This window comes from Triplophysa rosa, linkage group LG21 (genome assembly GCF_024868665.1).
Source record: "Triplophysa rosa linkage group LG21, Trosa_1v2, whole genome shotgun sequence".
Lineage (NCBI taxonomy): Eukaryota > Metazoa > Chordata > Actinopteri > Cypriniformes > Nemacheilidae > Triplophysa > Triplophysa rosa.
Window position 1 is genome coordinate 2,243,192 of NC_079910.1, and position 25,861 is coordinate 2,269,052.

At 37.9% G+C, this 25,861-nt stretch overlaps 2 protein-coding genes across 3 annotated transcripts in view; one reads left to right on the forward strand and one right to left on the reverse strand.

Moving 5' to 3' along the window:
• Positions 1-8,321: 8,321 nt before the first annotated feature.
• Positions 8,322-16,712, reverse strand: cltrn (collectrin, amino acid transport regulator). The gene is made up of 6 exons (XM_057319658.1): positions 16,533-16,712; positions 15,264-15,322; positions 15,103-15,188; positions 10,563-10,679; positions 9,281-9,475; positions 8,322-9,151 (listed from the first exon to the last, which is right to left on the reverse strand). The coding sequence occupies exons 1-6, from the start codon at positions 16,600-16,602 to the stop codon at positions 9,001-9,003; spliced, it is 678 nt and encodes a 225-aa protein (XP_057175641.1). The 5' UTR covers positions 16,603-16,712; the 3' UTR covers positions 8,322-9,000.
• A 2,473-nt stretch (positions 16,713-19,185) lies between these two features.
• The window catches only part of reps2 (RALBP1 associated Eps domain containing 2), a 32,100-nt gene continuing 25,424 nt past the window's right edge, over positions 19,186-25,861 (forward strand). Inside the window, exon 1 of one of the 2 annotated variants that reach the window (XM_057319624.1) lies at positions 19,186-19,498. In XM_057319624.1, the coding sequence (XP_057175607.1) occupies positions 19,319-19,498 (180 nt within the window). In that variant the 5' untranslated portion in view covers positions 19,186-19,318. The remainder of the gene's footprint in view (positions 19,499-25,861) is intronic. The other variant, XM_057319623.1, reaches the window with a different exon arrangement.

Consider the following 25,861-nt stretch of genomic DNA (forward strand, 5'->3'; position numbering starts at 1 on the left):
GGGCGGAAGTAGCGTCGTGACGTAGGTAGGACGCAACGCGTTACGTCCCTCAGAAGGCTCCTCCCACTTCTGTGATTGCGTTTTCGGTTTACTAGATTTACAAGTTGTCATGATTCAATTCTGGAGCGATTATATACTTATTTTGAAATATTAATTGTGTAGCGCTTTTTTAAATACAAAGCTTATTAAAACAGCTTTAAAAAACATGATTGGTTCGTAAATGTCTACGAGTAGGCCTACATGATAAAACTCTATTTGAAAAACTAATCTTTCTGTCTTTCTGCTCCAGTGAACCTACTCTAATGTAATATAATTCATTATATTAATCTGGTTATTTTATAATAACATTCTAGTGTAGATCTGTAAGCCTATATATATTTGATAATATAACATATAATAAAACCTGATTATTTTGTGATGTAATAGTATAAGAATCAGAAAGAGCTTTATTGGACACACGAGGAATTTGTCTTAGTGACTATAAGCTTCCAGTGCACATACAGGTTAAAAAAGTGACAAGGCACAGGTAACAAAACGTAATAATATAATAGTAAGACTATTTATGTTTGCTATCATAAGAGAACTGGTTATATTATAATGCAGTATTCTAATATAGAAGTTCAATAATTCGTTAAGTTTGATAAGAATATTAAACGTCTTATTTTAGAATGTTATAATAAAATATAAAAGTAACACTATTTGTTTGATAATGTAAAACATAAAAAGTCTGTGTTATCTAAAATGTCATAAATATAATAGTAAACCTATATGTTTTTGATAATATAATATGAAGAGTTTGGTTCCAAATCATGTTTTTTTATTGTGAATTCCAATTAATATCAATCAAACTGCAGTTGGTTTGTTTTGATTTAAACCGTAATAACTAAAAAAATACAGCAAACTAACACAATAAAAAAACATGTTAACATGTTAACTCTTCACACATATATATATAAGGAAAGACATAGTTATTTATTTTATATTTATAAAACTGTATGTCACGTATATTGATCATAATTGTGGCCTTTTCCTATAAAAATATTAGGGGGGGTTTCAATACATTTAAAGGTAAGGTCTCCTTCAAATATGTTTAAAGGAGATCCCGTAATATTTTATTATGCTTTTAATAAGTAAAACTAACTGTTGTAACATAAAATTTTGTATGAATTCATGGTACTTTTCAGTAAGGACTACAAAGCACCTAAAAAACCCTGACAACACTGACCTTATCTGTCCTCCGCTTCATACCAGAACCTTTCACTTGTGTTCTCATCTCGATGTCAGTACGTCTCTGCCACCTTTCATTTCCTGCTCACGACGTTAAGACCGTATGGATGTTAGTGCTGTGTCCAGATTATACCACTCTCACTCTCTGCAGACGTGTTGATTAAACCTATCTTCTGTCCCTGAAGCCAGATCTAGTGAGGACAGTGCCCATCAAACCATCAGCCACTGCAGGGATGCTGAGAGAAGATGTGTTGCTAGGAGACCATGAGTTTCCGGAGAGCTATCTTTTAAGATGATGCTAGGAATGCGAAAACTTAGCGAACACACAGACGTGAATATGAGGTATGAATCACAAACAACTCTGAATGATCACTAAGGCTGGAATTTGATGAGCAGTCACATTTCTGAACTTTAATGGTTATTTAGAAGTTAAGTTAACAACAACCTTAAACTGGATTAAGCTTGTCGGCTTTAAAAGATGAGCCTTGAAAAACCAGCAACACCCAAATAAATATTCAGTTTATTTGTGTGGGTCCATGTTCTCTGAATAATCCATTTAAATCTGGATATTAAAGTTTGTGGTTAATCATTTGATTTCACTCTCAACAGTCGCCAGCTCTTGCATCGCAGATTGAATCGGTGCGGATTGATCTGAGACCGAATAATAGGAGGTTCACTCAATGAACATCATAATGAAATACTGCCGGTGGATCAGGTTTGAACAAGCACACCTCATTCTCTGTGAAACCAAGCTCTCTTTTCATTTACATCTCTTGCTCATTTCTTGCACCTTTCAGACGCCTCTGTCTGTTTCTACGTTAGCTCTTGGTTCTGCTCTGCTATCACAGTCATTTTCCTCTGATGGATTCACCTGTTCCAGCTGAGATTTGAGTGACAGGCTCTTAAGTTCTGATGTTGTCTTACTGTCCCGTCCCTCCGCGAGCTTCGCTTTGAAGACTGAATCTGCAGAGCATAGAAAATATACAGTAACATAAAAGAACTAGCAAACTTTCCCAATACGGCAGAGGTTTATGTAATCATTTTGGGTACAAATCTAATGCTCTCCCCCCCTCGGCACAGGAGAAACAGTATCTGTTAATCTTCTCACGGAGAAAAACTTTCAAAGTGATTTTGAGGGCAAGCGAGCATTTATTTGGGAATTACATTTTATTTTTTCGCCTCGAACAATGCAGATGTGCATCAGTAACAGCAGATCTCATTAATAATACAGCCATAAACAAGACGTCTCCAACCCTGTTGAACCAAACGATTATTATAACACACAGAGCATTTATGACCCCGGGAGGAAGGAGAGACGGGGCTAGTTGTCACAAGGTTTTAAATCAAATGTCCGATTACACCCATCCTGTATTCTTGCAATATCTGGTGAATCATGATAGGACAATATAAAATGAAATATCATATTCACACACAATAAATGCCCACAAACCCATTCCAGAGGCTGTCGGATGTTGTTGGATGTTTTCTGATGCTTGAACCAGAGTCATTGCAAAAAAGTTCAGACAACACAATCTCATCACAGTTTTAAGAGGTGGCTCATTTGTATGAATCTGTACAAATGTCACTTTGTCAAAGTTTTAGTATGATGTGCTTTTGCACCAGGGACTGTCAGATTTAGGGGTGTGGCTTCATTATTGTTTTTTAATCATATATTTTGGTACATTGAATTGTACAAATGTAAAAATAGTGTGATTTTTATGAGCATTCTGTCATCGTTTACTCACCCTCTTGTCATTTCAAACCTGTATGACTTTCTTTCTTCCGCAGAACACAAAAGAAGATATTTTGAAGAATGTTGGTGACCGGCACCCGTTCACTTGCATTGGGTTTTGTTGCCAGTCAGCGCTGTGCGGTTACCAACTTCCTTCAAAATATCTTCTGGCTTGAAATGACAAGAGGGCGAGTAAACGATGACAGAATTTTTATTTTTGCGTGAACTTTCCCTTTAAATTGGACATGAACACTGTTTTCAGACGTTTAAGTCGTCTGTGTCTCTATCTGCAATGATTCTACCATCAGTAATGTGTTTTCTTGTCAAAGCAGCATCGCCCAGATTGAGCTGACAAATATGAAGCGCCACGAGATCACAACTTCACCTTCCGGCATCTCTATATGAGTACAGATGGGGTGCGACTATACCGAACTCCCATCCGGCCTCAACATTAACAGTTCATTTTGTTTTCATTTGAAGATGTCAGAGGTAAGACACACTTTTCAACGTGTTAGTTCAGGTATTTTGAAATGTGCGGAAACAACAGAGTTACTGTTAAATTGGCAATCACGTTACTTACTTTATTTATTTATTTCCTGTTGATTCGTTTACACTTTCAATACAAAAATAGTGCCGTCCTGATGGCTCCTAAGCGGAAAACCCAAGCAAATTAGAATCCGGAAAATTGCATTTTACCTGCACTTCGGAAGTCACTCAATACAACAAATGATCTAAATAAAGTTTATTCTAAACCGTGCTCCTTCATCATTGTTCTTTCAGTTGTCTCTGGGGTGAAACGTGAGCTTTCTGCTATCTTTTATTGTGGGTCTACACGGCCAGATGATAGTGAAATCTCTGGGAGGAGATGACTTGATGTTTTTCAAACAATGCGGTAAGATAAACGATTATCGGTTAATCATTCAAATAGTTATCCTGTGTTGGCAAAGGGTCCCCAAGTCTGCAACTAATTTTCATGATGGATGGCGGAATTCAATTACCTTTAATCTGTAATTAAGGCTAAAGGAGGCAGCCAATGGCTGTGATTTATTACATTAGAAATGTCTAAAACACAATCAGGATAGCGATCTATAATTGTATAATTGAGAAAAACTGTCTTTCTCTCTCTCTCTCTCTCTCTCTCTCGCTGCACTGAATGTCTATGGGGAGGTCATTTTCGTGAACAAGTAGAAGCACAATTCTCATGGTTTCATTACTTAAACGTCCTTTACGGTAATTCAAATGATACCGTATACCGATCACTGGCACACACGGATGTTCAACATACATCTCAATCGGAACTGGAACATTTCTCGGTTTATAAATAAGATGTTTTGCCAGGTCTGGTGTATCTAGCTCTCAGCAGGCACTGAAGATTTGCAATGATGTCAAATGATGTCAAGCCACTGGCTTATTTCATCAAGATGTTCCAGCAAGTGCTACTGGGAATCTTCTCTGCCGGCTGTCGTACGCCTCCTCATGTCCTGCAGTGGTTGTTCTCACCGAGACCTGGACTTCTTCCCCGCTCACGATTAATGATGCTGTATTCTGTGATGAGTACTAGAGGATATGCGACCCTGCCTATGAAGTCACATAATCTAGTTATGAGAATATGACCGCTGAAGTTTGATTCTAATCGCTAATTTCCCTATGATTTCAACACTGTAAAAATCCAACTTGCATTTTGTGTGACAAACTCTGTTTTTCAAGTTTATTCAACTGATAAAATGAAGTTAATCTAGTTTAACTTTTTTTTTTAAGTTATAGCAGCTCAAAATGAATTGAAATAACTTGTACATACAAGTTAAGTTAATCACAGTGTAACAAGTTGGTCCAAGCATGAATCACAGAGACTGGATCTAAATGCAGCTTTTAAGTGATTTAATTGGTCTAAATGAAAGTAACATCCAATAACGAAACATGAACAAGATCAGGCAAGGCATTACAGGAACAAAACACATTCAATGACTGACAAGGACTATGGCAAACAAAGGGGTATATGTCCACAAGACAATCAGAGATGATCAAGGCACACCTGGAAACAATCAGGGCAGGAAACACAAAAGACTACAGAGACCATAAAACCAGGACTACAAAAACAACTTCAAAATAAAAGCCATGACAAAAACACTCATAACTCTTACACACAGCAGCACAACTAAGATTTTTTTTACAGTGACTCTTTGACATGGCTTTATTCAGTTATCATTAAATATATCAAGGTTACATTTTTTCAGAACGTTCTTTGTTATATAGGATGATTTATGTAGAAAACAGTAGTCGACAAAAAATGGCTTTAGCTTTTCACACGCAGGGTAACATACTGTACATCTGTTGCCAACATGCATCGCTTTAAACAGAATCCTAGTAACTTCTTGAAATAAAACGAACACATAATGCCATTCAATATATTTTTTAAACCCCATTACACACAAACTTCCTCATCATCTCAGCGAAAAAAAATCATGAATAACTTTTTTATGATCCAAATTATGATCCAAAATAAGTTTAATGATCTCATGGGAATCCGAAACTATTTAATAATTCGTACAAAAGCGTATGGCTATTAATTCTGTGGGATTGTGTTGGATGAATAATAACGTTGTGTAACCTATTTTATTGTTTTTTCACAAAGATACCAATGACGTTTACTTAGTTTGCTGTGTTCACTTTTTTTATTAAACTTTAAATGCAAACTATAGTTAATAAATAAAGAAAGCATCTTCAATATTCTTATTTTACTATTTGATCCGCTTTAAATAGCTTTGATTTATCCTCATTGCTTCCAATGGATGACATACTCTGCTGTGATGTCATCATGTGATGTTGTGTAGTTTATATGAAGAATGAGCTTTTCAACTGAAGCTACTTCTTGTGTCGCTTTCTTTGTTCAACACAGCGATGAAAGTACATTGAAATATATATCATTGGTGTTGGTCATTGAGACGAGCAGTTCTCTGAAGTCATCTCTGGATCTCTGAGCCCGACGGCAGGCGTAATACCAGGAAAACTCATTTCTGATGGTCCTGTAATGCCTTACACGTCATTACTCTTATTTCAGCTCTCTCTGTTCATTTGGCCAGTGCTCGATGTGTACTTTTATAAATGTTCATTTTATGTTCATGTGAAAGCTCGTAATAGTTAAAGATCCTCCCAAACTCATTTGTGTTATAATGACCGTGGAACTTTGTCCCCTGCTGTTCTCGAGGTAAAACAGCACAACTACACAACGTGCGCGTGTGATTGAAATACGCATTATACACATACATGTCCAAATATCCTCTTTTTGACTGTGATTAATTCTAGAGCCGACTGTTTCCATGGTGATGTTGCATTACTCAAAATGCGTTTTCGAAACATTTCTTTGATGTTGCATCATTAAAACCCAAAGAAAGCTCCGTTCCCTTTGAGATTTTATTGTGCGGCAGTTGTTGTTTCACAGTAAAATGATTGAACAGGAGGTTAATGCTTAACCAAGAAACATTCTCATCCCTGTAAAACCCCATCGTGCTCAGTTTAAAGCTCAGAACATCCCTCTTCTCTTATGTTTCAAAATCAATCCAAACTTTAAAAACATTCACAGGAGTTTTGTGAATAGATCAACAACTTCTTTATTGCTATGATATAAACACTATTATGTGTCTTATTTGCTTATTTTAATGTGTTGTTAGACTTTGAAAATGACATTGAAAGCTGGTTTACCCAACAGAATTTGTCCAATTATTTTAAAACGAAGAAGTGAATGAGATTTTTACAAGTTATTGTCTTTGTTTATAAAGCCAGACGTGAAAATATCAAACACATTAAATTCAATGTAAATTTTAATGTAATGAATGAAAATACTGAATACTTCAGGCACACACAAATATATATAAAGTGAAGTAAAACCAACCTGAGTGCCATTAAAGTTTGTTATTCATTAAGATTTCATTGATGTTGTTTACATTGTTAGAAAAGTAAACATTTAACAAGAAATGAGATTGAATCATTTCATGTCACTTAAAAATAGACGACAAGACAAAATGGGATAAGAATAAAAAAAGGCAAATTAAATGCAAGGTTGAACGTTCAAGAATGTTAATGTTATAATAAATTAAACTTTTTATTTTGGAGAAGTTGCTCTTTCATAGCTATGGAGATTTGATGGAGTTCTCAAATAAGTTTCTCCGTAGTTGTTCAAGAGAAATAAAACAGAAACAAATGAGAGTTGTTGAAACACATGAAGAAAAGGAATGTAGATAAAATAATCAGGCTTCGGGTAAATTTGATGAGAAATGTTTGAGTTCATATTGAGATCTTCAATAATATTGACTTTTGATTGCAGACTTGACAAATCTGAGCTCAGTCTGACACATTGTTGACATCTCTTCTGAAACTCTAATGACAGACATTTGTCAGATTTCAGATTTTTTTTCTCAGGAGAAATATCTGAGACGCAGACTCGTTGAAAACATCTCATCTGTGACTTTCTCTGGGAGGTTTTTGAGAACAAGGGCATGCCACACATATTGTAAATATACTGCAGTGTGTTCTAGTGATATACTTCTACAATACTGCAGTGCAATAATAAAACATGTTTATCTGATGATGTCTCACTGTGACTGTAGCTGCATGAAACGCTTGTGAAGATGAAATTGTCCCTCGGGGATTAATAAGGTTGTGTTATATTAGCTGAAGAGCGTGCCTGTTTATTACACAGTAGAAGTTTTCTCAGAAGAGCTTAATGTTCTCTGAAGACATTTTCCCATTCGCTGGAGCATCGAATCAATTAAAGAAGTTAAACCCGATGCTTCACACGGTCATTTCTGACACAAGAGAGGATTGACTGATGTTATAGAGGCATGTAGATGTTTCAGAAACAGTGTTGGGTGTAGTTACTAAGCAATTAGTTACTGTAATTTAAATGAAAAAGTAATAACAAACTTTAATGGCCCTCAGGTTGGTTTTATTTCACTTTATATATACAGTATATATATATTTGTGTGTGCCTGAAGTATTCAGTATTCAGTATATCATTCGTTACATTAAAAATGACATTGAATTTAATGTGTTTGATATTTTCACCTCTGGCTTTATAAACAAAGACAATAACTTCATTTCCTCGTTTTACAATAATTGGACAAGTTATGTTGGGTAGACCAGCTTTCAATGTCATTTTCAAAGTCTAACAACACATTAAAATAAGCAAATAAGACACATAATAGTGTTTATATCATAGCAATAAATAAGTTATTGATCTATTTCTGTAATTAAATCACAGTTACTTCTGATGTAATGAAACTAAATACTTTGTGTAATATATGTGTGTGCAATAGTGGAATTGACATCAAAATTCAAAGTCTGACTTTAAAATCCATGCTTTAATGTATAATTCTCTCATACTTTGGTCAGTTAATAATACTACTTTATGTAGTTTTATATGATTTATTTGAGTGAGTTAAAAGAGCCGTTTCATGTCCTTGAATCACTTAACTAATCAAGGTTGATGTAGGATATATAAAGTAATTAGTAATAAGTCATTAAATACTTTTTGGAGAGAGTCATTTGTACAGTAATTTAATTACTGTATTGAATATGTAACTAGTAACTAGTAATGAATTACTTTTTCACAGTAACTTGCCCGACACTGTTCACAAATGATTCATTCTGTTGGATAAGTCATTAAATGCTGAACAAACAGGCAACTGAGAATATCATTCACAAGCATTTACTGCAGAGAAAGCAAACAATAGTTTACTTTGTAGCAACATCCAGGAAAGGATCAAACTGTGACGTGACATTTGCAGTTGAAGCATGGTTGAGTCAAATGGATATGAAAGATTTCTAGATTAAAACAACAGTTGGGTTTGTCCCTATTTTACCCCACCACGGCTTGAACCGGCACAGCATTTTATGGACTGTATAGAGAGCAATTTATTATACAAAACTTTCAGTTTTAGGATATGTTTGAGTTCCTCATCTTTGAACAAATAAAACTATAGACATCTAGAATAGATTTCACTTGTAGTGAATGATTTAAAGGTGCGCAGCGCTCTCATCGGGTCTCACAGCTTTGTGAAGCGCTCATCATTGGAGAATGCCTGATTATAGACGCCATCTTTTGACTCCAGGCGTGTAAGTGATGTTCCATTCCCTTTGACAATTCCTTCCATTTGTTCTTCCTCTTGGCCTGAATCAACACCTTTATCTGCAGCTCTGCGGTGAGTCACAAACAGGTCAGATCAGATACAAGGATTGGAACCATCAAGGCTTGACATGTGATCCTTACCAAACAGTTCAAACTGTAGACGCGGAAAAGACAAACGTAAAAGTGCACAAACTTACCGTCTTCGTCTGGTCATGGTGGACATCAGTAAAGATACAATCCCCACAGCCACAGCTCCTATCACGACCCCGAACACGATGAGCCACGGTTGAGTGCTGTATGTGATGGGGGCCGCCAGCGTTGGTGGAATTCCCACGAATTCAAGAGTACCGTCTGATAGCAGAAATGCGCTGTTGATGCGATGCTTATGCTGCCTGGCCATAATAACAAACGTGTTAGAGAACTACAGATCACATTCTGAGGTGCATTTCATCTGCAGGTGTTTGGCATCATTTTAAGACAAATACCAGGCGTTGCAAACAAAGAATAAACTCTTTCATCCAAGATAGTGTCTGGAGTGTCCTTAAAAAAAAAGTATACTTCAAGCTTATATGTAGACTTAAGTAAAGTATATTTTAAGTAAAGTATCAATGAACTAGTATACTTCTAAGTGTTCAATTTCAATACTACTTGGGACGAAAATTGACTACTTTTTAGTTGATAAAATTATACTTTTAAGTACACTTTAATTAAATGTACATACATAATATGTCAAATAAACATAAGGGTATACTGATAGTTTCTAGTTCAATACATATTTGATTTTATGAAGATACACTTTGAAGTACTCTCTCATACTATGAAGTCCTCACATACTAGTTTAGTTTACTAAAAGTTTAGTTGTATTTATACTGCGTGTAAAATTTTCTTTAAATGAGCTTAGCCATATTTATGTATTATTTATATTATATTGTTAATATATAAACTTAAACATTTAAGTTATTAAGACATAGTATGTAAAACTCTGTGAGAAAAGTATTTAATAGGTTACTCAATCAAAAAAGTAAACACAACAAGCCAAGTATACTTCTTTGTAATTTCCGGTATATCTCCATTAAAAGATTGAATACAAGCAAATACACTTTTTACTCAAGTAACTAAAATATACTTAAATATTGTAAGGTTAAGTATATTTCTAACAAGTAAAATAAAAAGTAGACTAAACGTATGTTCTTATTTTTAGTTTAAAAAAGAAACTTGAATAAACTTTTTTGTAAGGGTGCAACTGTATAAAGTATAAATATAAGCAGATTTCATTTAGTACCACACAATTCCATTCTTAAAATTACAACATGAAATGTTGTATTTCAACATTAGAAATGTTTATGTGCACACTAGGATTTCAAACAAAGCAGTAACGTTTACAAGAGTGTCACGGTGTTGCCCGTGTGCAGTCGGGCGTTTAGTTTGCTATATCAGGACATTTAAAGTCCAAACCAGTAAAAGTAAGCGCTTGCTCACCTCACTGCAGATGCCACGTGATCTTTGGGAATCAGTTTGGTTGAGTCATTTGGTGATGTCACCACGAACACGAACGACACGCGTTTGGTCTCATTACACACCAGTATGTTTGAGATGCTGGATGACAAAAATGGACAGATCACATATATTGGAGATGTTTTTTAATCAGCCGATACCTTTAAAACACAGACGGACAAAACCCATAAGAAAGAAAAGTGACAGATGAGATCCCTTTAATATCTCGATGATGTCCCATGAAGTCAGAAATCTTACAAATGTGTCTGTCATTGGAGTTCCAGAAGAGATGTCAACAATGTCTCAAACTGAGCTCAGATCTGTAAAGTCTGCAATCAAAAGTCAATATCATTGAAGATCTCGATATCAACTAAAACATTTCTCATCAAATTTACCCAAATCCAGATTATTTTACATCTAAAATCTACATTCATTTTAAACCTCCATACTCTTCATGTGTTTCAACAATTGTCTTTTTTGTTTCTGTTTTTATTTCTCCTTACACTGCGTTCCAAATTATTATGCAAATTGGATTTAAGTGTCGTAAACATTTAATTTTATATTGTTCAATTAAACTTATGGGTGGTATTGTGTCTCAGTGCTCTTTGGATCACTGAAATCAATCTCAGACACCTGTGATAAGTAGTTTGCCAGGTGAGCCCAATTAAAGGAAAACTACTTAAGAAGGACGTTCCACATTATTAAGCAGGCCACAGGTTTCAAGCAATATGGGAAAGAAAAAGGATCTGTCTGCTGCCGAAAAGCGTCAAATAGTGCAATGTCTTGGACAAGGTATGAAAACATTAGATATTTCACGAAAACTTAAGCGAGATCATCGTACTGTGAAGAGATTTGTGGCTGATTCAGAGCACAGAAGGGTTCGTGCAGATAAAGGCAGAATGAGGAAGGTTTCTTCCAGACAAATTCATCGGATTAAGAGAGCAGCTGCAAAAATGCCATTGCAAAGCAGCAAACAGGTATTTGAAGCTGCTGGTGCCTCGGGAGTCCCGAAAACCTCAAGGTGTAGGATCCTCCAGATGCTTGCAGTTGTGCATAAACCTACTATTCGGCCACCCCTAACCAATGCTCACAAGCAGAAACGGTTGCAGTGGGCCCACACATACATGAAGACTAATTTTCAAACAGTCTTGTTTACTGATGAGTGCCGTGCAACCCTGGATGGTCCAGATGGATGGAGTAGTGGATGGTTGGTGGATGGCCACCATGTCCCAACAAGGCTGCGACGTCAGCAAGGAGGTGGCGGAGTCATGTTTTGGGCTGGAATCATGGGGAGACAGCTGGTGGGCCCCTTTAGGGTCCCTGAAGGTGTGAAAATGAACTCTGCAAGGTATGTAGAGTTTCTGACTGAGCACTTTCTTCCATGGTACAAAAAGAAGAACCATGCCTTCCGTAGCAAAATCATCTTCATGCATGACAATGCACCATCTCATGCTGCAAAGAATACCTCTGTGTCATTGGCTGCTATGGGCATAAAAGGAGAGAAACTCATGGTGTGGCCACCATCCTCCCCTGACCTCAACCCTATTGAGAACCTTTGGAGCATCCTCAAGCGAAAGATCTATGATGGTGGGAGGCAGTTAGCATCAAAACAGCAGCTCTGGGAGGCTATTCTGACATCCTGCAAAGAAATTCAATCAGAAACTATCCAAAAACTCACAAGTTCAATGGATGCAAGAATTGTGAAGGTGATATCAAAGAAGGGGTCCTATGTTAACATGTAACTTGCCCTGTTAGGATGTTTTTGATTGAAATAGCTTTTGATTTCAGTAAATATGACCTCCTAATGCTGCAAATTCAACAAATGACCATTTTCAGTTTTTTACAACCTATGAAATGTTTTCAAACTCTGTTGTGCATAATAATTTGGAACAGTGCATTTTGAGTTTTTCATTTTTTAAATAAATACTGTTGTCAGTGGGAGGTTTGTTCAATAAAATTCCAAATGTACCCTAACTGTTGATTACTTGAAAATTATACTGACTGTCATTTGCATCGACAAATTAGGAAAACCAGAGAAAGATATCATTTGCATAATAATTTGGAACGCAGTGTAATAGAGAAACAAAAATATGTCTTCGGTTAGGGCCAGAAAAGTCTTTGTATAAAAGTCTAAATATCTTCATTTGGGCTATTTAAAGGATTTTAGAGATGTGATGTGACACCTAATGGATGTATTTAGCTTGAAATAGAAAGCATGAACATCAGTGAATCAAGCACACGCAGACACACGCAAACACTCCGTGACATCATTGTGACATGATAGAGCAAAAGAAGCTCACGCTTCAAATCCAGCATGCTGACATGAATCAATACTGCGCTTCTCTCACAAACAAGCCTGAAGCATCTCCAAACCTCAGCTCTGAGATTTCACCATCATTACAGGCCCGGATCTGATTAGGAGGGGTTGACCTGAATTGATTTCCCTTGACCCATTAGAGATGACATTGGCCTGTAATTACACCTGTTAAATGAATCAGTCTGGCCTTCAACTACCTCACCATCGGCTCGCCCTCATCTGAAAGAAGCTGCGTGACTGCAATTGATGGTAACGTGTGCTTTACTCCACTAAACACTAAACTTTTTTTCATTGGATCGCATCTGTGATTTTTCTTTCCTATGGGACCGTTTTCTTGGACAACAAAAACTGAGCATGTTCTTCATATATTGATTGTTGTATCAGTAACATTTGCTACATCATGAGTGATGGGCTCATAATCCATCATGAAGTCAAATTCAGTGTAACATTGAGTGCATCATCACCATCAGTCATGTGCAGAAAATGTGTTTAGATGACGTTTAGATGTGTGATTTTTTGGTCTCCGCTGGGTTTAATTTGAAAGCAAATCAGTTATCTCATTAAAAGTACATTCCTAATGATTTCGTTTGGAAGTTTCTTTAAATTGCGATACTATGTGGCATTAATAATTCCAAATGTATGTGTCAAAATGTTAAATGTGTCATCAGACCGAAACGGCAGGACGCAACACTTCATATCATTAAAATTCACTAAATAATGACTTTGGGAAATGAATGTTAAAGATCCACAGAAGTGCCTTGAGATACCCAGCTTCGTTCAATGCGTTGATGTCATTTTCACTTAAACAGACAGTAAGGGCGGGACATATTGAGTGGCTCCTCCCCCTTTTAAAATAACCAGTAGTGTTCATTTTACCTTTCAGACTGGAATCTGATGAGAAGCTGAAGTGCAGAATGATGTCTTAAAATCATTGATCCGCATGGGCAGAAGTGAGACTTTAAATGTTAAAAGCTTTTATATTCTAAATGTGGATTTTTTGTGTGTTTTGGAGCACACTAACATATACAGCCGTGGAAAAAAGGAAGAGACCATTTTTAACTTGAATTCACTATGTGTTTAGGTAAAATGATCATTTTTGTTTCGTTTTGTGAACTACTAACAATATTTCTCCCAAACTTCAAATAAAAATGTTGTTTCTATTTGCATTTATTTGCAAACAGGTGAAAATAACAGAAAAAAGATGCTCTTTATTATTTCAGACCTCAAATACTGCAAAAAAAATTGTATTCACTTTTAAGCAATACAATATTTCTACATGTACTTAGGAAAATAGATGCGATAACCTGGATTTTTATCACAGTTTTATCATGTGTCTGGTCATTGTCAGTCTTTCACTTTGCTGTTGGATGACTTTATGTCACTCCTGAGGTTTGATTTTCTTGTAATTCAACAGACACTGGACTGGAATGACCACAACACATCTACAAATGATTACATGAGAATTTGGAATGGTCTCTCATTTTTTTCCACAGCATTTCACAACCCATGACCCATGACACGACTTTCATACCTATAGCCTAAACCAGTGGTTCTCAAACTTTTTCGTTGTAAGGCCCCCTTTGTGTAGAGTGCATCGCTTTGCGGCCCCCCAAATAAAGACTTATAATCTTAAATTTAACATTTTTATTTAAACAAAAACATATTCGGTTATACAATGCTGAAACATCAATTCTTTTGTCTGGTGGTCTTATTTTTCTGATGTTTGATTGCATAAAATGTATGATCAATTTCTATATTTCATAAAATGCCACAAAATCTGTGGCCCCTGGATCCATCTTGGGGCCCCCCCAGGGGCCACGGCCCCCAGTTTGAGAACTACTGGCCTAAACAACGTTAAATTATGATTAAGCGCTTGTTTAAATCCACAAACTCAGTATCTGAATCATAGCAACACTGATGCTTGACCTACAAAAAAACAAACAAATCACATTTATTATTACACCGCCTTTCAAAACCTCAAGGCCACTACGACTACAAGCACAAATACAATTTCATTCCCGTAACGCAGATAAAACCTGACCACACGGATGTAAAAAGATTTGTCTCTGGCATCTGTGGTCTCTGACTCAACGCTGTGGTGGAATCATACTGCACAGGTTTCCAATCACGATCACACAAACAGCCTGAGACTGGCTCATCATCATCTGATTTGTGTCATCCGCTCGAGGGGCAGGGGGGTCTACTCACTCAAACGTCTCTCGCTGGGTGTATTTCCTCATGGCGAACGCCAGAGAAGATCTGAAGAGGAACATCTCGCTCTCGTTCCATTCATACTGAGAGACAACGTTGAAATATCAAACCAATTGCATGAGATCAGTAAATATGTTACTACAGACACCAAACCTTACAGCTTCATCTCCAAGAGCCGTCTTAATGCTTAGTCTGACTTTATATCCGTCTTTACCATCTACGGAGAGAGAGGGAGAGATTTTATAAGCAAAACTCTTCACTTGTTGTTAGTGAAGTGCACTTTCTTTACTTTGTGGGCTGATAAGACTTCCGCCAAGTGTGACCTTACATACCATCCGCTGGTCAAATATTCCCAGCAGGGAACTCATGATGTGTCACTTCATTCTCGGATTGAAATCCGGAATGTCGAACAATAAACAACACTCTTTTCGTTCAAAGAAATTACAAAGTGACATTTAAAACGTTTAGACGTTCAGTGACGATTCTGTACTTTTATAAACCATTTTGAAAACGTATCTGCAATTTAACACCGACTCTGAAATACTTTCAATGTACCAGAAACAAAAAACACATCGAGGTCACGGTGTGCCTAAAAATCCAAAGAGAATGATGTCATAACCCTAATAGTTCAAATGAACTTAACCTCACTTTGAGCGACATTGACAGTGTTCTTTTCTCAGTTAAAGGGATACTTCACCCAAAAATAAAAATTCTGTCATCATTTACTCGCCTTCGAGTTCCAAATCTGTATACATTTCTTTGTTCAGATGAACACAGAGAAAGATATTTGGAAGAACGCTTTCAACCGAGCATTTCTTGGACCCCATTGACTCCCATAGTGAAAACTTGCTTTATAAATGTCTTTGTTCTGTTGACCACAAAAGAAGATATTTTGAAGAATGTAGGACAGCAAACAGTTCTGGGGTTGTCAGTTGTCATTTTTCCTACTGTGGTAGTCAATGGGGTCCAAGAACTGTTTGGTTACAAGCATTCTTCCAAATATCTTTCCCTGTTTTCAACCAAACAAAGAAATGTACACATGTTTGAAACAACTGGAGAGTGAGTAACTCATGACAGAATTTTCATTTTTGGGTGAACTGTCCCTTTAAATATGACTCAGACGTGCGTCAGATTCATTCAATTAGACGAGGCGCTTAAAGAGCAAAATAATGTCCAATAATTGAATAAAATCATAAGCAAACACTTCAGCCGATGATTAACACAAACATTTTCTCACGTCTTTAACTGCGTTCAGCATGCTTTTCTTTCCGCTGTGAGAACCAGCTGTGTAAATCTCCAGATTCAAATATTTACAACAAGGCCGAGTGGAGAACAAACACGCAACCCTCAGCGGTCGAACAGAAACGCTCTCACACCAATAATTCTCAATCATCAAATGAACAGTGTGAGACTTTCACCGGCTTTACCTTTACAGAGATCCCGTGCTATCACAGACGGCAGAAATATGAGCAGGAGAATTCTGGTGATCATCTTCATGTGTGGATGAACGATGCGATGTGTCAGATATGCAGTGGTCAGAGATCATGAGCAGAGGGCTGGGCACAGCGGTTTAATGGTTGAGCGATGACCTGCCTCCAGAACGAGACAGCCGGTACAAACACTACACTATATCTCAGATTTTCCCTTTTCTAAGGGAAGTATGAATGTCAAATTAAAAGAGGAGTTGTTTGCTCGACTGGCTTTGATTGTGAACCGCTGTGAAATAATAAAGTCAGATAGTGTGGGAGTGTGTAAACACATCTCCTGTTTGCTTTTAGCTCTACGAGCGCTTATAAATGTGAATACAGTACATCCCTGCTGAAAAACAACAGAATGGTTTCCATTACAAGTACTGTTAAGAATCAATAAATGTTTAGCATTAAAACAAATACAAAATTCTATTGTGTTGTGTGTTTTGGGTTTTTTACATCCCACCATCAACATAACCCATCCCATAACCAGTAGAGACCAAAAGAGACCATTAAAACCATTGCAATTCCCATTAGAACCACAGTTTTGTCTTTGAATTAATTGGAGATCAAATGGAAGACTTATCCGTGTCTCAGATATTTCTCCTGAGGAAAAGAGTCAGAAATCTCACAAACGTCTCCGTTAGATTTTCAGAAGAGATGTGTCAAACTGAGCTCAGAAGTCAATATTATTGAAGATCACAGGATGAACTCAAACATGTCTCATCGAATTGAACCAAAACCAGATTATTTTACCTCTACAGTCTACATTCATTTCACACCTCCGTTCATTTCTCTTATAAGCAATTTCAGGAGAGAAATCTGAGAATTTTGGTGAAAGAGCAGCATCTGAGCAATAACATTTTCTTCAGGGCTGGTCTTTCATCACACAATGAAGAAATCTCTGTCTTAATATTCTCTGTTAAAATGTTTTTTCGAGGTTGTCTGAACGTATCTGTCTAACGTCAGTAACACTGCTTCAAAGTGATCTCATAAAGACTCTCACAGGTGGATCAGACAGATGCGGATTCTGCAAATATGAAAGCTGTTCCTCGTGTGAACCCGTCTGGACTGAAACAAAGCCTCGAAAGCTTCACCACACACCAGAAAAGACTAATCAGACGCACGAAGTTTGATGGTTAACCAAGATCTGACGCTGCAAGATGTAAAAACATTTCATGCGGTGAATTCATCACCCAATAACAAGGTGAACGCTTCACTTACACTTCTTTAACACGGTGTCTTCAAAGTCTGCAAAGACATGCTTTAAATATTTGATGACAAGCAAATATTATAGCTATCGGTGGTTGAAGAATATCTTCAAACAGTAACGTTTTCTGAAGGGCTTCCGCTGTGTTTTCTCAAACTCTTCTTCTGGGTTTTACTGCTGTTTCAACAACTTCACGTTTATCCACATCAGCAAATTCCTAACAGAATATAAAATCACACAAAACCCTCTGGTTAGATAGAATCTGGCTGTTAGATGTTGTAAAATGCTGCATTTATACCCCGAGAGACATGCGGCTTGAGCCACCAACCATGAACTTCACTTAACAAACAGAAGATCCACTAAAGCAGGGGTTCTCAACCTTTTCGAGTCCCCCCTCCCTCCCACACACAAAAACTTTTTTACCAAATAAAATATTTTAGAGCTTTTCATTAAATGTAAAAACGTTTATTCATTGTAAAAATGGCCAAGTAATAAGAAATATATTGGTTTTTAGTTTTTAAAAAATGTATTTCAATGCTCATTTTGTCTAATTTTAGACATCCCGCGGCTCCCTTAGAAGTCAGCTGGGGCCCCCTTGTGGGCCCCGGCCCCCCGGTTGAGAACCACTGCACTAAACCACATTAGCCCTCAACTCTGAGCTGTCACAAGATGGCAGTAAAAATCTAATTTACTCATGAATCCTCTATGACAAAAACAAGCCCATATGGGGAAATGATTCATACAAATCAGATTGAATGTATGTATTCATCCACATAAAATTATTCTGAGTTGCTGTGCTCTGTTTGATGTGTCAATACTTCATGTCGCAAGCACACAATGTGTCATTTTACTTCTAAAATATTAGCATTTATTTTCACTTTTAAAAATGCCATCTTTATTCAGATTGAGTTCAACTAGGATCTTAATGTCTATTTTGTGTTAGATTTTAGGATTAAATATACTTTCAGACAATAAATATATATTTTTAGATTCTACATATAGATGCTTAAAATGTTTTTGAAAATTTCTAAAGAAAATATCATAGTAAACAACAGTAGCCTATTTATAAATTTATATATATAAGTATGCTACAATTTAGAGTTTACTATAAAAACTAAAAGTATACCACAGTATTTTGTTCATATGGCCATTTCAGCAAAATGTCAATCGTTCATTTAAATCTTGGTTAAAATCATGTAAAATGAGCACATGAATGAAAATCATCACACATAATATCCCCTAAATGTAGATTTATTTTTTATCCACGAGTAAATTATGCATTTAAAGTCACTTCAATGTTGAAGAAAACTTAAAAGCAAGTGTTGTGTAACTCGTGAGTTTGCTCCAAGGCCCGGCTGGTCTTGTCTGGTTGTTTAGCGCCTCTGCGCGTTCGGACGCGGGATTTTACGCACTCTCACCGGCGTGCGTGCGCGCACTGGAGTACCGCAGAAAGGACGCGCCTCCCTCCGCCAAAGGGCCACGGTGAGGCCGTACGTCTGGAGACGCAGCGGCGTCTGCGGCTCTTCGCTCGGGGATGGATCAGGGAGCCGCCGCGGGCACCGGAGGGACTTTCATTTCCCTGAGCGAGACCGAGCAGAGATGTTACTCCGGGCTTCACGCGCTCTGCCAGCCCGACGGCACCGGCACACCGGCGGCGGGGAAGGTGGCGGAGCTGTTCCGGGCGTCGCAGCTGCCGGCCGACACGCTGCACCAGGTGAGTGCGCGCTGGTGTCACGGGGCGCGCCGGGGATTGCGCGTTCTTGGAGGTCTGTCACACGGGTGTATCTAAGCTCTGGATATCTGTTACATATTGTCGTGAAAAGTAGCAGCGTGTTCGGGACAGATTTAAGTTAATGACTCTAGATAGTTGCCTGATATATACCCTGATGTTTACAGTTCCCTGCTGAGGAAACAAACGAACTGTAGAAACCATCAGATCAATTCTAATGGGTTTAATGGTTATAATAGGAACTATAATGGTTTTAATGGAAACTATGATGGTCTCTTTTTGGGCTTGTAATGTTTTGGGTTCTATTGGTGGGATGTTGTCGGGTAGATGGGAACCAACAGGCTACTGGAGTAAGACTCAAAACACCCTAAATAAAGGAATTGTATACTTGTTTTAATTGTGAACAACTAATAGTGTTTGTTGTAGGAATTTGTTTTGTTTTCCACATAAGACTCCACGAGACTTTAACAAAGTGTACACTTTATACCCTCTAGTGTACTAGATGTGTGAATCTACTGTGAGGTGAGAATATAGTTAGGTATAATGTTTACACATGATGTCAGAGTATATTACTCACTGATAGTTCAGTGTATGATGTGTTTGAACCAGACGCAGTTGCATCTCACTTTTACTTTATAGTGTTAAGTTATTGGATTATAGTGACTACGGTACTAGCTTGTTGTTTCAACCCATGGTTGGGTCAATTATTCACACTTTATAGGTTCATTTAACCCAACACAGTTTAATTTGTTCATATTCTACCCAACCATGGGTTGAAACAAGCCAGTATGTTTCGTTGATGCAGTTGTCTTTAAAACACAATGTACTTTTTAAGTCTTTATTTTAAAGGAACGTTTTCCCAAAGCATAATAAGAGTCAGTTTAACACTTACTAGGCATGTTTTGACAGTAGTCATTTTGTAAACAATAGGGTGTGTCGTGACTTGTGTCATATGACACAATGTGAGTCAGGTAAAGAAGTGTGAACTTGTTTCAATTTCATGGGCTGTGTGTGTGTGTGTGTGTGTGTGCGTGAGTGTGTGTGTGTGTGTGTGCGTGCGTGCGTGCGTGCGTGTGCGTGTGCGTGCGCGTGCGTGTGTGTGTGTGCAATGGAGATGACAGGAAGGGTGCTGCCGTATCCACACACAGATAACAGCTCAGTCTGGCTGTTTTGGGTGGAACCCAGGAAAATACCTTATTGCTTCAATGTGCTTAAAAGGTTTTGAAAGTTGCTCCGGATTCCAAAAGGAATGTATTAAACAGGTCACCTTAACCTGCCTCTCTGAAAGTTTCATCTTGACTGTAATTTCGGAACACATGTTGATTTTGAAGGGTCATATCAGACAGCTTTCTGTTTATTTACCCCGTGATCTACTTATAATGTTAGCCAAGGTTACATGGTGTTAATTTGAGCGTTTAGTCATCCACGCTGCTTCTTATGACCTCACAGTTACTGGGTGGCTTGCGTTTGTGAATTTAGGGATTATTCCTGTTTAAATGTCTGTGAAGGGATAGTTTACACAGAAATAACCATTCGGTCATCATTTATTCACCCTCATGTCAAGCAAAACCTGTATGTGACTCTTTCTTCAGTGGAGAAGATATTTTGAGAAATGTCTCAGGGTTTTTGTGTTCACTCAATGGGGTCAGTGTTGTTTGAATACCAACAATTTTCAAAATATCTTCTTTTGTTCTGCATTAGAAAAAAGGTGCGTATATGATGAAAGAATGTTCATGTTTGGGTGAACTATCCCTTTTCTGGACATTACAGTTTTTTTTACAGTTTGGTTTCTTATAATTTGTTCCTTGTTGTTTTGTAGTGGGTTGTGTTGTTTGTAAGTTCTTTGCTCCTGGTTCGCCACAGGCGAATATTTCATATACAGCCACTGCCACAAATAATCTTCCATGAGTAAAAATAAAGCCTGAGTGTTTGGGTCTCAGCAGGTTTTGGCATGATTTACCGCTGCAGTGTGCTGTGGAACGTCTCTCATTGTGTTCCTGCACTAACAGGAAGTCCAGCTTGTCCTTCTGCTCTGTTTCCTGTCCCTTTGCCCTGGCATGACGACCCACCCTGACTCCATCTCCGAGACAGACACACGGACACGCCCACGTGCACAAACACGTATGGAAAATCACTTAAGCAGGATGTGGATTGTTGTTCCATCACTAAATCATGTGATTGGTATTTCTATAACAGAAAAAATTGAAATCATAATTTTATTTTGGGTCATCGTAGACTTAGGTCGGTGTGTTTGTGCGTTTTGTTTTGCAAGTTATATCATGTTTCCCAGCTGATGGTCATAGGATCGTTATAATAAAGTCTCATGTGTCATCCAATCATCTCCACCGTCTATTCAAATGCTCATTAAAAGTCGTTCCAGTTAATAGTGAGATCATTTATCCGATACACTGCTGAAAGAGAGAGAAGTGGAATAGAAAGACCATTGTGTGGCTTTTGAAGGGCCTGTCAGTGTGTGTCTTGTGAGCCAGCAGGATACTGGTGATGTGTGTTTGCTCTTTTCTTTGTGACAGGTGAGTGTTGTTCCAGCCTGTGGTCAAACTAGAAGTGCTTGATTTGTTTTATTTTTTTGGTTACACAGCATGACTGTACTTTCTATTTGTTGGCCCAACACATTCCCCAAAGCTTTAAGCTGGGGCCACACCAAAAGATTTTTTAAATCTTATAAGAGTTTTAAACTGTGAGAAACCACAAACATGACGAGAAAAAATCCTAAATTTAGACTTTTATGTGATTTTAAAAATATTATTTATCGTTGAGAAATTGCTCAAGCATCGTCGTCTAGCATTTAAAGTGGCACAGCACTAGATATCATTTTATTGCAAATATTGTTGTATTTATGTCTTCATAGTAATTCAAAAAGAATATTAATACCGTTTTGTAAAAAGTAACTGCTGACATTATCACCCGAATCTACGGGCTCCACTGGACCTATTTATTCTGTTCGATCTTAAAGCATCCGCACACTCGGACTCCTACCACTGTTTTTTTTTTTACTGAAATTATTCGTAATTGCGATGATAGTGTTTGTAATGCTTTTGACAGAAAATTGACAGAATAAAGAAAAGGGTTTGGTTGAAGTCATGACTGCGGTTGTTATGCTTCTGTCAGCTGGCTTTCTGATTGGCTATCGTTTTGTTCCACGTGACAGTCAACAGAGTTTTCGGGGGGTTACCCACACACATCAGGATTTCTGTTGAATATTTACGATTCGCGATCAGGGCGGCTCCGATGTTCTTCCGATCAGGTTCATTCATCTTAACGCACACCACACCACAGGATAATCTGATAAGAAATCTCAAGAGCCGTTTAAGATCATCGGGACCTAGGATTGTCGGAAGGGGAGAAAACGGCCCGATTATCTTGTGGTGAGGCCCCGGCATAAGCAGAACTGTACTTTCTGGGAAAACAATGAGTGATGTTTGACTGGGCAAAAATCTCCATGATGCATTCTGGGTGGCTGCCAGGTGGTTAAAGTGTGCTGAGCCTGAGTGGTTTTTAGTGTGTTGCTAGGCTAGGTAGTTTCTAGGGATGTAACGATTCACTCAGCTCACGATGCGATTCACGATACTGATCTCACGATACGATTCATTCACGATTTATTTTGGCAAAATGAGTTGAGACAAATTAGGAATTAACTGCTTTCTTAAATGCTGCACGTTTCTGTGTGAAAGAAACTAATTCCAAATCGAATTCCAAATCAAATAAAAAACGAATAATACAAAAATCTCTTAAAAATAAACAAACTAAGACTTTGTCTGTGCATTTATTGGATTTTTTTACATTTAAGAAATATCAGCATATCCACGTTTTCCAAGTTTGCAGTAAACACAGCGGCCCCTGCTGTTCAAAACATGTATTGCGATTCAAATAATGTCTCAACCGGCTTGAAAACCGCCTCACGGTGAAAAGTGTTGCTAGGAGGTTGCTATCATGTTCTGGGTGGTTGCTAGGGGGTCGATTGAGACTGGGGTCGCTGCAGAACAAAAAGGGGTGTTGCTCATTTTCAATCTCTAATTGATTTGCAAAAATCAAGTGGGCGAATCCCAATTTCGTTCTCCCGCTGGATAATTGAAAAATGCTTATCCCATTTGGAACGAGCCAATAATTGAAAAACCTTTCTGGTCTGGAAATGACCAATAATTTAGAAATGCCCCTTTGTGTACTTCGGTTGATATCTAGTCTACCTTAAAAGAGCCCCACACTCACTTGATATTCTGTTCTGTAGAAATAGCTTTGCCTTCAATGTATGTTTGTTTTTGCAAAAAAATATAATTTCCAAAAAGTTAAACGACAGTTTTCACGCAACATCTTCACAGACGCACATGGGAGCCTGTTGCTCTTGACGCTCTTCGTGATGATAACATGGAGATTTCATGGCGTTCTGACAGTAGAATCAGTCTGTTGTGGGATTTTATTTTAAACCGGTTCAGGCCTTCACTCGTCTCTTGGTCAAGCGTGTTGGCATGCTGTCTGTGTGACTAAGCTCCACTCTTGTCTTGTGTAGTTGCGATATGAGATCTAGAATTAATTTGTCACTCATTTGAAACTTTCTTGGGACGGTGTAGGTTTAATTATCGTAATGGTTGAACATTTTTCAGAGTGGAACAGAGACGTGCTTCATTTCAACACACAGCATCTGTAATCCCCATCTCACACACACACGCAGTTCCTTCCTCAAACGCTGTCTTCTCTTCACACGACCAGATCGACGTGTTCCACAGCCTCTGTAGGTGTAGTAACTGAAGCTAATGACGTCTGGATTAAATGCTGTCGTTTCCCACAATGCCTTGGGCGTTATTGTCATGGTGTCATGATCTGTCAGCATGTTCGCAACTTCATTTATGTTCTAAAAAGCGGTTATTACACAGGGTGTTTGAGCCGAGCTGTTGGCTCAACTGATGGTGTGAATTTGTAGCGGGCTGACAGAGGACCGGGCGAACGTCATTATTTTGTTTGGTGACACATTGCAGCTCTAACACCATTTTGTGGTAGAAATAATCATTTGAAAGTGAGAAATGTGAGGTTTCTGTTGACAGCGGACAGAATCTGTGAAATGATGGAAACAAAGCACCTGTGAGTTCGATGCTGGTGTGTTGCAGAACTTTTCATGATACTTTCCATCTTTACTTCATTGAGATTTAACAGATTATCAGGAGAATACAGCTTTTGTAAAAAATGAATCGCTCCAAATTTGTTGTGGTCTGTTGAATTTCAGCGAAAGCAAGAACCTCAGGAGCGACACAAAATGACTCGACAGTATTGTGAACGACTGACTGTGCGTTCAGACCGCCGCCGTCGAGAGCGTCAAAGTGGCCGGAAGTCATTCATTTTCAATGTGAGCCGGCGGCGAGCAGCGGCGCGTCTTGGCCGTTGAGGGCGTCAAGGAGAGTTGAAGTCAGGTCAACTTTATGGTAATGAGCTATGACGCAACCAATCGGAACGTAGAAGTCCACCGCTTGAGAGGATTCCAGAGAACGCAGCCCCGTAAACTTTGGTTCCGACCACATTAGTTCCCAAGCAAAATGGAGGAGAGATTGATTATTGCTGTGGCGGGTTTCCCAATCATATACGACGCAGGGACGTAAATAAAAAAAATGATGCGTGGACCAAGGTGTCTGAGATTGTTTGTGTTCCTGGTGAGTTGCTGATGTTGTGCATTAACGTTATACATTTTCTGTAAATAAGCGGGAATTTCATGCTAACTTTAGCGCCAGAGCATGCAAAACAGTGTTACTGCTGCATAATAACTACAATAAAGTTCTTTCCACCGATCAATTTCTCGTGGTCAGTCCGCACAAGATCAACAATTGCTTTGCGGCCCCTTTAAATTCAGCGCGCCCAAGACTCTTTCAACAGCGTTGTTGGCAGGGCGGCCAGAGCGATTTTTGACGCTCTCGACGGCGGCGGTCTGAACGCACAGTGAGAATGAAAATTAAAATAAAACCAGCATCAATATCTGATGTCTTCCTCAAATACATGTAAAACATTAGCAGCATTGTTTTGCTTTAAAATGAATACGAACCTTCTTTGCGGTATTAATGATATGAAAACGTTTCGTTATTTTGACCAGTTTGTCCAGTTTTCTCCAAATACAGTAAATGCAATATTTTTATGCGGAATTTGTTTTCGGTATTTCACAGAATAAAGCAAAAATGACAATTTTACCTAAAGAGAAAACCTAGCTTTACATATTAAATTCAGAAAAAAAAATTCTAGCGCTGTAGCCTATGTCTGATTGTATCCAAAAGCCATAATATAGTAATACATAGTATATGGGTAGTTGATAAATACAGTGTACCATACCATATACCATGTTTCATGATGTAA